Source organism: Oncorhynchus keta, chromosome 18 (assembly GCF_023373465.1).
Source record: "Oncorhynchus keta strain PuntledgeMale-10-30-2019 chromosome 18, Oket_V2, whole genome shotgun sequence".
In the NCBI taxonomy this organism is placed as follows: domain Eukaryota; kingdom Metazoa; phylum Chordata; class Actinopteri; order Salmoniformes; family Salmonidae; genus Oncorhynchus; species Oncorhynchus keta.
Window position 1 is genome coordinate 16,340,623 of NC_068438.1, and position 12,808 is coordinate 16,353,430.

Consider the following 12,808-nt stretch of genomic DNA (forward strand, 5'->3'; position numbering starts at 1 on the left):
ATAGTCTAAAACCTAGGCCCAGAGCTTTTTCTGTTCAGGTAAAAGTGAGGGCCCTTATTTTCTCTCTGGGCTTCCTTAGGCCTACAGTACACTCCCCCCAAAATGGCATCCTATTCCCTATACCAGGGCTTTTAAACTCTTACCCTACGAAGTCTGGGTCCTGCTGCTTTTCTTTTCTGTTCTACAGGACCTGATAATTAGTCCCTGATTAGAGGGGAACAATGAAAAAAAGCAGTGGAAGGGTCCAGAGTTGAATAGGGTACCATTTGGGATACAGTCAAGACCAGCCGTGCCTCTACAGGAGCCCCTCAGGTCTCTACAGGTTACTAGCTGCATTAATTGGTTCCCAGGGAACGAGGTGATAGAGTGGACTAATGACCTGGTACCTAATGACTCAATAAACATGTTTCTTACAGTTTTATTATTGGCTTCTGCTTTCCCCGTGGTAAAGTGTGGATGGAGTACATTAACCAACGTGTCTTATTGGATTGTTACATTCTGTAGGTCAAACATATCTCACTGTGACCCAGGAAAAACAAGATACCTTTTATCTCAGTAAAGGTATCTGGTCCAGACAGAATATAGTTTGTTTTCATACTAAAGTATTTCCGAAGATTTCTCTCTGAAAATGTCAAACAATCATGTACCCACTCGGCCCATTTTCCATTAGTGATGGACCTAATGGTGGGCTATAAGGGGAGTTTACCTTTTACACATTTACATCCATTTATTCACTGTTGTTGATTGATCCAGACAGTTTTGCATATCTTGATTTATTTGTGTTTACACAAAGATTTTATGTGTTTACACAGGTGGTCTAATTCTGATAATTTGCCAATAATTTGTCTTTTGACCAACCAGATCAGATATTTTGCCAATAATAAAGATCAGAATTGGACTTGCTTTGTGAATGCAGCCTAAGAAACTTCAATTTAAGAGAGAAATTCAAAGTCATGAACTTCTCCTGTTTATATTAGATTTATATGACAATATTTCAGAAATTAGCAAATGTTTTACATTTACCATCCTCACCCCCATTCATTATTGCGACTAGCCTAAGTAACAAAACACAAGTCAACATCACAAATATGGAACAATCAGGACGGAAAAGGTCACACGAAATGCTTAGCTTATGTTTTAGGGTACAGACCTACAGGTAGTATGTTATTACAAGCCTGTCTGATTTTAGCCATCCTAACTCCATACACAATAGGATTTAAAAGTGGCTGGCACATCAGATAGTACACTGATAAAATAGTGTGAAGTACAGTTGGAACATTTCTCATAGGGCTATCAAATCTACTCTGGAGCAGAGTTAAGAAACAGCCGAAAGAGAAGTTGAGCAGCGAGGCCAGATGAGGAGAACAGGTGCTGAAAGCTTTCTGTCTGGTCTCGATGGAAGATTTCAAACAAATGTTCAGAATCTTAATATAAGAGAACACAATAGTAATTAAAGGGACAGCGACAGTCAAAACAATACCACAGAGTCCAGAGATGTTATTAACTGTCGTGTCTGAAGTTGAACAGGCAAGTTTAACTACCAGGTAGTTGTCACAATACACTTTGTCTATGACGTTTCCACACAATTGCAAACGAATAGTTAAAGACAGTTGTATGGTGAATTTTACAAAAGAGTACAACCATATTACACAAATTAAAATACACACCCTGTTGGGTGTCATGATGACGTTATACTGTAGTGGATAACATATAGCAAGGTACCTGTCATAGGACATGACTGCTAAATTGATGAATTCAGTAGATCCATATGTGTACAAGACAAATATCTGTAGGTAACAGCACACAGTGGAAACTGTATGGTCATCTGAAACCAAATGAGTCATGAGAGCAGGAAACAAACCAGTGCTACCATACAAGTCATTTACAAACAAACTGCACAGAAACAGATACAAGGGTTCATGAAGGCTTCTCTCCATACATATAACCACAATAAGCACTGTGTTCGCAAAAACTATGGAGATGTATAAGACAGTTAATATAATGAAATACAAGTACTTTAAGTGTCCTATGTCACTATATCCAGCTAGGATAAATGACGTGAGTTGTGTTGAGTTCATCATTTTCCCAATAGTACCTATAGATGTATTTGGAGATATAGTTAGTTCACAAGACAAGTACAACAGTGTCTATCAGGTGAAACAATCTATCTCTTATTGTCATCTCATAATTGCTTCATTCTTATAATTACCACTGATTATCAAGATTCATTGCATCATTGCCACAGCATTACTCTTCAAAGGGATTCCATGGAAAAACATAGTTACCTGTGGTTGTAATGGACATTGAGTAGAACATACGGCAAACGTCATTCATCGTGTAAGTTCAATAATATTCATATTTTGAATAACAAATACAATTGACACACTCTCAGCTTACAATTTTTTGCTTTACTGATAAACTTGCATACACTCCAACTATAATGTGTGAATGAAACAGGATGCTAGTCTTGCAGAGCTGTGGTGCGGTAATTCTCCCTGGCATAAGTCACATATAACTCACCAGAGACCAGGATTCAATCCCTGTCCACCTTTCTCACTGATTCTCCCACTTGCCTGTCTCCTCCTCTAATTTCCTTACTGTCTGAATGAAGAGTCAAACCATCAATAAAGATACGTACATATATATCTTTAAAACAGGATTTAAGTCTAGATCACCTGGTATCTTTCTCCAGACTGCCGTTGTGTGGACATAGATCTACTGTATGTTCTGTGTCAGTGGACTATTCCACACTAAACTACTGTCACATCACTGACCTTTTATACCTTTTAAAGGAAGAAAAAAATAGTATACAGCAGTGTGTTTACTTGAACTCCAATGACACAAATAATGTAATTGTCATGGTGTGACTCTCAGTGTCCCATGGGTGGTTAGGTCAGTGCAGTGCCAGCTCAGCCAATAAGAAAAACAAGTAGCCTGCAAGATTTTCTTTCCGCTGCCAAATCCCACGTAGGGACCCCAAAAGGCAAGAGCTGGCCCTGGACCAGGTTGTGTTGCAAGGTCCATCCACATTTTCATTTAATCTGGATCAGTTAAATTGATAATAGAGTGTGTGTGAGTGTATTTGTGTGTGTGTGTGTGTGTGTGTGTGTGTGTGTGTGTGTGTGTGTGTGTGTGTGTGTGTGTGTGTGTGTGTGTGTGTGTGTGTGTGTGTGTGTGTGTGTGTGTGTGTGTGTGTGTGTGTTAGTGATGTGCGGGTTGACTCATTCCCTGTGGTTATATCAGTGGGACAAGCGGGTTTAAGGCTGTATCGCATGTATGTAAGCCTAGGCTTTAGGGCCAAACATTAGGCACACCAAATAGCCTACATGCCAATCACCAAATGCTTTTGGGAACGGGCAGAGAATGTAAAGAGAACATAAAGAGAAGTGAGGGCCAGAAAAGTAATGTTTGGGAAATATTTGGTGAAGTGGTAAAAGAGGATTATAGCAGTGTTAGCTATGTTATGTGTAAGGATTGTGAGGTGATATACAAATTTGACAGTCACGAGATGGGGAATTGTAGCCTACTGTTCAGATGGGTTAAATGAAAACTGGAATCTATTACCTCTCACATAGCCTTAATATTAGCTTAACCCTTGTGTGGTTTTCAGGTCTGTGGGACCCATTTTCAATGTTTACTAAAATGTAAAAAAAGAAACATTTCATCCTGATACTCACTGACCTTGGCTCATTTTCTGCGAAGAACATGTCAAATAACACATTTACATTGAGTGTACACTGTGCACCCTCCGACACATTTATGTTGCATATGTGGTGTCCGGGTCCACCCGAGGGTAATACAAGTGTGGGAAAGTATGTGTGTAGGTGAAAACAAGTAAAAATTCAACAAAAAGGTTTGCTGTGTGCCTTCACTCTGTCTTCCTCCACCCTGGGCCTGCTGTTTCAACAAAGCACTTGTCTGTCTCCCTCCACCCTGGGCCTGCTGTTTCAACAAAGCACTTGTCTGTCTCCCTCCACCCTGGGCCTGCTGTTTCAACAAAGCACTTGTCTGTCTCCCTCCACCCTGGGCCTTCTGTTTCAACAAAGCACTTGTCTGTCTCCCTCCACCCTGGGCCTGCTGTTTCAACAAACCACTTGTCTGTCTCCCTCCACCCTGGGCCTGCTGTTTCAACAAAGCACTTGTCTGTCTCCCTCCACCCTGGGCCTGCTGTTTCAACAAAGCACTTGTCTGTCTCCCTCCACCCTGGGCCTGCTGTTTCAACAAAGCAATTGTCTGTCTCCCTCCACCCTGGGCCTGCTCTTTCAACAAAGCAATTGTCTGTCTCCCTGCCTGTCTGCCTGTCTCCTGCTTTTCTCCCACTCTTTACCCTTTGTAGTGTGTGAAACAACATTATTTCGATACATTGTAAAAAAAAAATCTGTATTCTCCCACACTCTACCCCAGCCGTGCAAATTGGGGGACGGGCACAACAAATTTGCATGTGTGGCTCCTTACCACAATCAATCAGTATGGAAAAAATAATCTCTGTTCAGAGGGCCTGATAAAAAATGTTTGTAGAGAAAGAAGTGAATGTGGAAGGAGTGTCTTCCCAAGGAATGAGCCACCCTGCAAGGCTGCCAATGTCATAAAGATGCAACCAGGGCCGACGCAGATGGCGGTTACTCATGTGAAGGACATAAAGTATTTTTTTGAACTGTTCATCCCAGACACCATCCAAAAAATAATTCTGGGCTGAACTCATTTGGTGGGCGTGTTTTTGGAGAGAGATGGAAGGTGATGGACAAAACTAGGTTTCATGCATACTTTGGGGTTTGCATCCATCAGTAACACACTACGCCGCCAGGGACTCAAATCCTGCAGTGCCAGACGTGTCCCCCTGCTTAAGACAGTACATGTCCAGGCCCGTCTGAAGTTTGCTAGAGAGCATTTGGATGATCCAGAAGAAGATTGGGAGAATGTCATATGGTCAGATGAAACCAAAATATAACTTTTTGGTAAAAACTCGTCATGTTTGGAGGACAAAGAATGCTGAGTTCCATCCAAAGAACACCATACCTACTGTGAAGCATGGGGGTGGAAACATCATGCTTTGGGGCTGTTTTTCTGCAAAGGGACCAGGACGACTGATCCGTGTAAAGGAAAAAATGAATGGGGCCATGTATCGTGAGATTTTGAGTGAAAACCTCCTTCCATCAACAAGGGCATTGAAGATGAAACGTGGCTGGGACTTTCAGCATGACAATGATCCCAAACACACCGCCCGGGTAACGAAGGAGTGGCTTCGTAAGAAGCATTTCAAGGTCCTGGAGTGGCCTAGCCAGTCTCCAGATCTCAACCCCATAGAAAATCTTTCGAGGGAGTTGAAAGTCCATGTTGCCCAGCAACAGCCCCAAAACATCACTGCTCTAGAAGAGATCTGCATGGAGGAATGGGCCAAAATACCAGCAACAGGGTGTGAAAACCTTGTGAAGACTTACAGAAAACGTTGGACCTCTGTCATTGCCAACAAAGTGTATATAACAAAGTATTGAGATACACTTTTGTTATTGACCAAATACTTATTTTCCAACATAATTAGCAAATAAATTAATTCAAAATCCTACAATGTGATTTTCTGGATTTTTTTTCACATTTTGTCTGTCATAGTTGAAGTGTACCTATGATGAACATTACAGGCCTCTCTCATCTTTTTAAGAGGGAGAACTTGCACAATTGGTGGCTGACTAAATACTTTTAGTCAGTCCACCAGGCCGTGCTGCTGCTCCAGTTTCAACTGTTCTGCCTGTGACTATGGAATCCTGACCTGTTCACTGGACGTGTTACCTGTCCCAGATCTATTATTTGTATTATTTATAAACATTTGAACATCCTGGCCATGTTCTGTTATAATCTCCACCCGGCACAGCCAGAAGAGGACTGGTCACCCCTCATAGTCTGGTTCCTCTCTAGGTTTCTTCCTAGGTTTTGGCCTTTCTAGTGAGTTTTTCCTAGCCAACGTGCTTCAACGCCTGCATTGCTTGCTGTTTGGGATTTTAGGCTGGGTTTCTGTACAGCACTTGTACAAATTTGATTTGATTTGATTTGGTATGGCAACTGCTCTGCCTCTGACCGCAAGGCACTACAGAGGTTAGTGTGTATGGCCCAGTACATCACTGGGGCCAAGCTTCCTGCATTTAACATTACATTTTACATTTAAGTCATTTAGCAGACGCTCTTATCCAGAGCGACTTACAAATTGGTGCATTCACCTTATGACATCCAGTGGAACAGCCACTTTACAATAGTGCATCTAAATCTTTTAAGGGGGGGGGGGGTGAGAAGGATTACTTTATCCTATCCTAGGTATTCCTTAAAGAGGTGGGGTTTCAGGTGTCTCCGGAAGGTGGTGATTGACTCCGCTGTCCTGGCGTCGTGAGGGAGTGTGTTCCACCATTGGGGAGCCAGAGCAGCGAACAGTTTTGACTGGGCTGAGCGGGAACTGTACTTCCTCAGTGGTAGGGAGGCGAGCAGGCCAGAGGTGGATGAACGCAGTGCCCTTGTTTGGGTGTAGGGCCTGATCAGAGCCTGGAGGTACTGAGGTGCCGTTCCCTCACAGCTCCGTAGGCAAGCACCATGGTCTTGTAGCGGATGCGAGCTTCAACTGGAAGCCAGTGGAGAGAGCGGAGGAGCGGGGTGACGTGAGAGAACTTGGGAAGGTTGAACACCAGACGGGCTGCGGCGTTCTGGATGAGTTGTAGGGGTTTAATGGCACAGGCAGGGAGCCCAGCCAACAGCGAGTTGCAGTAATCCAGACGGGAGATGACAAGTGCCTGGTATAGGACCTGCGCCGCTTCCTGTGTGAGGCAGGGTCGTACTCTGCAGATGTTGTAGAGCATGAACCTACAGGAACGGGCCACCGCCTTGATGTTAGTTGAGAACGACAGGGTGTTGTCCAGGATCACGCCAAGGTTCTTAGTGCTCTGGGAGGAGGACACAATGGAGTTGTCAACCGTGATGGCGAGATCATGGAACGGGCAGTCCTTCCCCGGGAGGAAGAGCAGCTCCGTCTTGCCGAGGTTCAGCTTGAGGTGGTGATCCGTCATCCACACTGATATGTCTGCCAGACATGCAGAGATGCGATTCACCACCTGGTCATCAGAAGGAGGAAAGGAGAAGATTAATTGTGTGTCGTCTGCATAGCAATGATAGGAGAGACCATGTGAGGTTATGACAGAGCCAAGTGACTTGGTGTATAGCGAGAATAGGAGAGGGCCTAGAACAGAGCCCTGGGGGACACCAGTGGTGAGAGCACGTGGTGAGGAGACAGATTCTCGCCACGCCACCTGGTAGGAGCGACCTGTCAGGTAGGACGCAATCCAAGCGTGGGCCGCGCCGGAGATGCCCAACTCGGAGAGGGTGGAGAGGAGGATCTGATGGTTCACAGTATCGAAGGCAGCCGATAGGTCTAGAAGGATGAGAGCAGAGGAGAGAGAGTTAGCTTTAGCGGTGCGGAGCGCCTCCGTGATACAGAGAAGAGCAGTCTCAGTTGAATGACTAGTCTTGAAACCTGACTGATTTGGATCAAGAAGGTCATTCTGAGAGAGATAGCGGGAGAGCTGGCCAAGGACGGCACGTTCAAGAGTTTTGGAGAGAAAAGAAAGAAGGGATACTGGTCTGTAGTTGTTGACATCGGAGGGATCGAGTGTAGGTTTTTTCAGAAGGTGTGCAACTCTCGCTCTCTTGAAGACGGAAGGGACGTAGCCAGCGGTCAGGGATGAGTTGATGAGCGAGGTGAGGTAAGGGAGAAGGTCTCCGGAAATGGTCTGGAGAAGAGAGGAGGGGATAGGGTCGAGCGGGCAGGTTGTTGGGCGGCCGGCCGTCACAAGACGCGAGATTTCATCTGGAGAGAGAGGGAGAAAGAGGTCAGAGCACCGGGTAGGGCAGTGTGAGCAGAACCAGCGGTGTCGTTTGACTTAGCAAACGAGGATCGGATGTCGTCGACCTTCTTTTCAAAATGGTTGATGAAGTCATCTGCAGAGAGGGAGGAGGGGGGGGGAGGGGGATTCAGGAGGGAGGAGAAGGTGGCAAAGAGCTTCCTAGGGTTAGAGGCAGATGCTTGGAATTTAGAGTGGTAGAAAGTGGCTTTAGCAGCAGAGACAGAGGAGGAAAATGTAGAGAGGAGGGAACGAAAGGATGCCAGGTCCGCAGGGAGGCGAGTTTTCCTCCATTTCCGCTCGGCTGCCCGGAGCCCTGTTCTGTGAGCTCGCAATGAGTCGTCGAGCCACGGAGCGGGAGGGGATGACCGAGCCGGCCTGGAAGATAGGGGACATAGAGAGTCAAAGGATGCAGAAAGGGAGGAGAGGAGGGTTGAGGAGGCAGAATCAGGAGATAGGTTGGAGAAGGTTTGAGCAGAGGGAAGAGATGATAGGATGGAAGAGGAGAGAGTAGCGGGGGAGAGAGAGCGAAGGTTGGGACGGCGCGATACCATCCGAGTAGGGGCAGTGTGGGAAGTGTTGGATGAGAGCGAGAGGGAAAAGGATACAAGGTAGTGGTCGGAGACTTGGAGGGGAGTTGCAATGAGGTTAGTGGAAGAACAGCATCTAGTAAAGATGAGGTCGAGCGTATTGCCTGCCTTGTGAGTAGGGGGGGAAGGTGAGAGGGTGAGGTCAAAAGAGGAAAGGAGTGGAAAGAAGGAGGCAGAGAGGAATGAGTCAAAGGTAGACGTGGGGAGGTTAAAGTCGCCCAGAATTGTGAGAGGTGAGCCGTCCTCAGGAAAGGAGCTTATCAAGACATCAAGCTCATTGATGAACTCTCCGAGGGGACCTGGAGGGCGATAAATGATAAGGATGTTGAGCTTGAAAGGGCTGGTAACTGTGACAGCATGAAATTCAAAGGAGGCGATAGACAGATGGGTAAGGGGAGAAAGAGAGAATGACCACTTGGGAGAGATGAGGATCCCGGTGCCACCACCCCGCTGACCAGAAGCTCTCGGGGTGTGCGAGAACACGTGGGCGGACGAAGAGAGAGCAGTAGGAGTAGCAGTGTTATCTGTGGTGATCCATGTTTCCGTCAGTGCCAAGAAGTCGAGGGACTGGAGGGAGGCATAGGCTGAGATGAACTCTGCCTTGTTGGCCGCAGATCGGCAGTTCCAGAGGCTACCGGAGACCTGGAACTCCACGTGGGTCGTGCGCGCTGGGACCACCAGATTAGGGTGGCCGCGGCCACGCGGTGTGGAGCGTTTGTATGGTCTGTGCAGAGAGGAGATAACAGGGATAGACAGACACATAGTTGACAGGCTACAGAAGAGGCTACGCTAATGCAAGGAGATTGGAATGACAAGTGGACTACACGTCTCGAATGTTCAGAAAGTTAAGCTTACGTAGCAAGAATCTTATTGACTAAAATTATTAAAATGATACAGTACTGCTGAAGTAGGCTAGCTGGCAGTGGCTGCGTTGTTGACTTTGTAGACTAGCTGGCAGTGGCTGCGTTGTTGACACTACACTAATCAAGTCGTTCCGTTGAGTGTAATAGTTTCTACAGTGCTGCTATTCGGGGGCTAGCTGGCTAGCTAGCAGTGTTGATTACGTTACGTTGCGTTAAAAGAACGACAATAGCTGGCTAGCTAACCTAGAAAATCGCTCTAGACTACACAATTATCTTTGATACACAGACGGCTATGTAGCTAGCTATGTCCTGCCATCCAGGACCTCTATAAGGCCCAAAAAGTTGTCAAAGACTCCAGCCACCCTAGTCATAGACTGTTCTCTCCGCTACCGGAGTGCCAAGTTTAGGTCCAAGAGGCTTCTAAACAGCTTCTACCCTCAAGCCATAAGACTCTTGAACATTTAATCAAATGGCTACCCAGACTATTTGCATTGCCCCCCCCTTTACACTGCTGCTACTCTCTGTTTTTATCTATGCATAGTTACTTTAATAACTCTACCTACATGTATATATTACCTCAATTACCTCGACTAACCGGTGCCCCCGCACATTGACTCTGACCCGGTACCCCCCCTATATAGCCTCGCTATTGTTATTTTACTGCTGCTCTTTAATTACTTGTTACTTTTATTTATTTTTCTTATTTTTTTAAAGGTATTTTTATAGATTTTGTTTACTGCATTGTTTTGTTGTTTTGATTTGATTTGATTTTGATTACTCTACCTTTATTTAGCCCTCAGTAGCCTCAGTCATAATGCATTGTTGGTTTTGATCACGTTCCATACGCTTCTCCTGTTTTGTTAATCTGCCTTATTCTTATCATTAAACTCACCCTTTTCACCTGCTTCATGACTTCCAGCGAATACGTTACACCGCTGCCTGGAAAAATGTATTAGCTTGTATTTACTTTGAGCCACAATAATGTGTTTGTATTTTGTTCCATTGGTCACTTTGAATATTTCCCCAGCCATGTTAACTCTTCCACCACATTTGCTGGATTGGTTGAACAGTGCAGAAGAGAACCTCCCCCAACAGCCTTTTCACTCTCGTCAGGACCAGAATGAAAGAAACGCCACTCAGCCGTTTTTTTACGCCTGCTACAGTTGAAGTCGGAAGTTTACATATACTTAGGCTGGAGTCATTAAAAATCGTTTTTCAACCACTCCACAAATTTCTTGTTTAACAAACTATAGTTTTGGTAAGTCGGTTAGGACATCTACTTTGTGCATGACACAAATCATTTTTCCAACAATTGTGTACAGACAGATTATTTCACTTTTATTCACTATCACAATTCCAGTGGGTCAGAAGTTTACATACACTAAATTGACTGTGCCTTTAAACAGCTTGGAAAATTCCAGAAAATGATGTCATGGCTTTAGAAGCTTCTGATAGTCTAATTTACATAATTTGAGTCAATTGGAGGTGTACCTGTGGATGTATTTCAAGGCCTACCTTCAAACTCAGTGTCTATTTGCTTGACGTCATAGGAAAATCAAAAGAAAACAGCCAAGACCTCAGAAAAACCATTGTAGACCTCCACAAGTCTGGTTCATCCTTGGGAGCAATTTCCAAATGCCTGAAGTCTGGCATTTGGAAGTCTGGCACCACGTTCATCTGTACAAACAATAGTACGCAAGTATAAACACCATGACACCACACCCGACATACCGCTCAGGAAGGAGACGTGTTCTGTCTTCTAGAGATGAACGGTTCTTTGGCGCGAAAAGTGCAAATCAATCCCAGAACAACAGCAAAGGACCTTGTGAAGATGCTGGAGGAGACAAGTACAAAAGTATCTATATCCACAGTTAAACGAGTCCTATATCGACATAACCTGAAAGGCCGCTCAGCAAGGAAGAAACCACTGCTCCAAAACCGCCATAAAAAAGACAGACTTCGGTTTGCAACTGCACATGAGGACAAAGATCGCACTTTTTTGAGAAATATCCTCTGTTCTGATGAAACAAAAATAGAATTGTTTGGCCATAATGACCATTGTTATGTTTGGAGGAAAAAGAGGGAGGCTTGCTATCCGAAAAAACACCATCCCAACCTTGAAGCACGGGGCTGGCAACATCATGTTGTTTGGGTGCTTTGCTGCAGGAGGCACTGGTGCGCTTCACAAAATAGATGGCTTCATGAGGTAGGAAATGTATATTGATATATTGAAGCAACATCTCAAGACATCAGTCAGGAAGTTAAAGCTTGGTCGCAAATGGGTCTTCCAAAAGGACAATGACCCCAAGCATACTTCCAAAGTTGTGGCAAAATGGCTTAAGGACAACAAAGTCAAGGGATTGAAGTGGCCATCACAAAGCCCTGACCTCAATCCCATAGAACATTTGTGTGCAGAACTGAAAAAGCATGTGCGAACAAGGAGGCCTACAAACCTGACTCAGTTACACCAGCTCTGTTAGGAGGAATGTACCACAATTCACCCAACTTATTGAGGGAAGCTTGTGGAACGCTACCCGAAACGTTTGACCCAAGTTAAACCATTCTTAGGCAATGCTACCAAATACTAATTGAGTGTATGTAAACTTCTGACCCAATGGGATTGTGATGAAAGAAATAAAAGCTGAAATAAATAATTCTCTCTACTATTATTCTAACATTTCACATTCTTAAAATAAAGTGGTGATGTCACACCCTGGCCATAGAGAGGCTTTTATTCTCTATTTTGGTTAGGCCAGGGTGTGACTAGGGTGGGCATTCTATGTTCCTTTTTCTATGTTTTTGTATTTCTTTGTTTTTGGCTGGGTATGGTTCTCAATCAGGGACAGCTGTCTATCGTTGTCTCTGATTGAGAACCATACTTAGGTAGCTCTTGCTCACATGGGTTTTGTGAGTAATTGTTTTCTGTTGAGTGTTTGTATTGAACTGTTTCGGTTTTGATCATGCACTGTTGTTTTTTGTTGTTGTATTTTCAGTGTTCTATTCCTATTAAACAATATGAACACGTACCACGCTGCACCTTGGTCCTCACCTTCTTCCACCGACAGCCGTTACAGGTAATCCTAACTGACCTAAAACAGGGAATTTTTACTAGGAGTAAAAACTGAGTTCAAATGTATTTGGCAAAGGTGTATGTAAACTTCCGACTTCAACTGTACATTAGGTTAGGGTGACACAAATGAGAGAACACCTCACTCTGACCATTTTAGTCCCCATAGCAGAGCTGTTTAGACTAGTTTTCAAGTTATCTAGACAGGTTAGTGACTAACCGTTTTACTGTTTTGTATGTACAAATTCCAATTTGCAAAGACACGCATAAGAAACACCTACACCAAAGCACACCTCCAATACACTAACCTCTTTGGCTGTTAACTAACATGCTATTTGACATTCACAAATAACTTTGGTGTAATTTATTTTCTCAAAGCCACACTGCCCCCACAAGACAAAGTTACACTTTCAA

General features: G+C 44.4%; 1 protein-coding gene across 1 annotated transcript; it reads right to left on the reverse strand.

The window, feature by feature from the left end:
- Nucleotides 1–404: 404 nt before the first annotated feature.
- On the reverse strand, nucleotides 405–2,738 carry LOC118397360 (olfactory receptor 11A1-like). Its single transcript, XM_052468863.1, has one exon. The coding sequence runs from the start codon at nucleotides 2,079–2,081 to the stop codon at nucleotides 1,131–1,133; it is 951 nt and encodes a 316-aa protein (XP_052324823.1). The 5' UTR covers nucleotides 2,082–2,738; the 3' UTR covers nucleotides 405–1,130.
- Nucleotides 2,739–12,808: the final 10,070 nt, after the last annotated feature.

Coding starts and splice junctions, on each gene's coding strand:
- LOC118397360 (XM_052468863.1), bottom strand. CDS start 2,081: ATGATGAACTCAACACAACTCACGTCATTTATCCTAGCTGGATATAGT.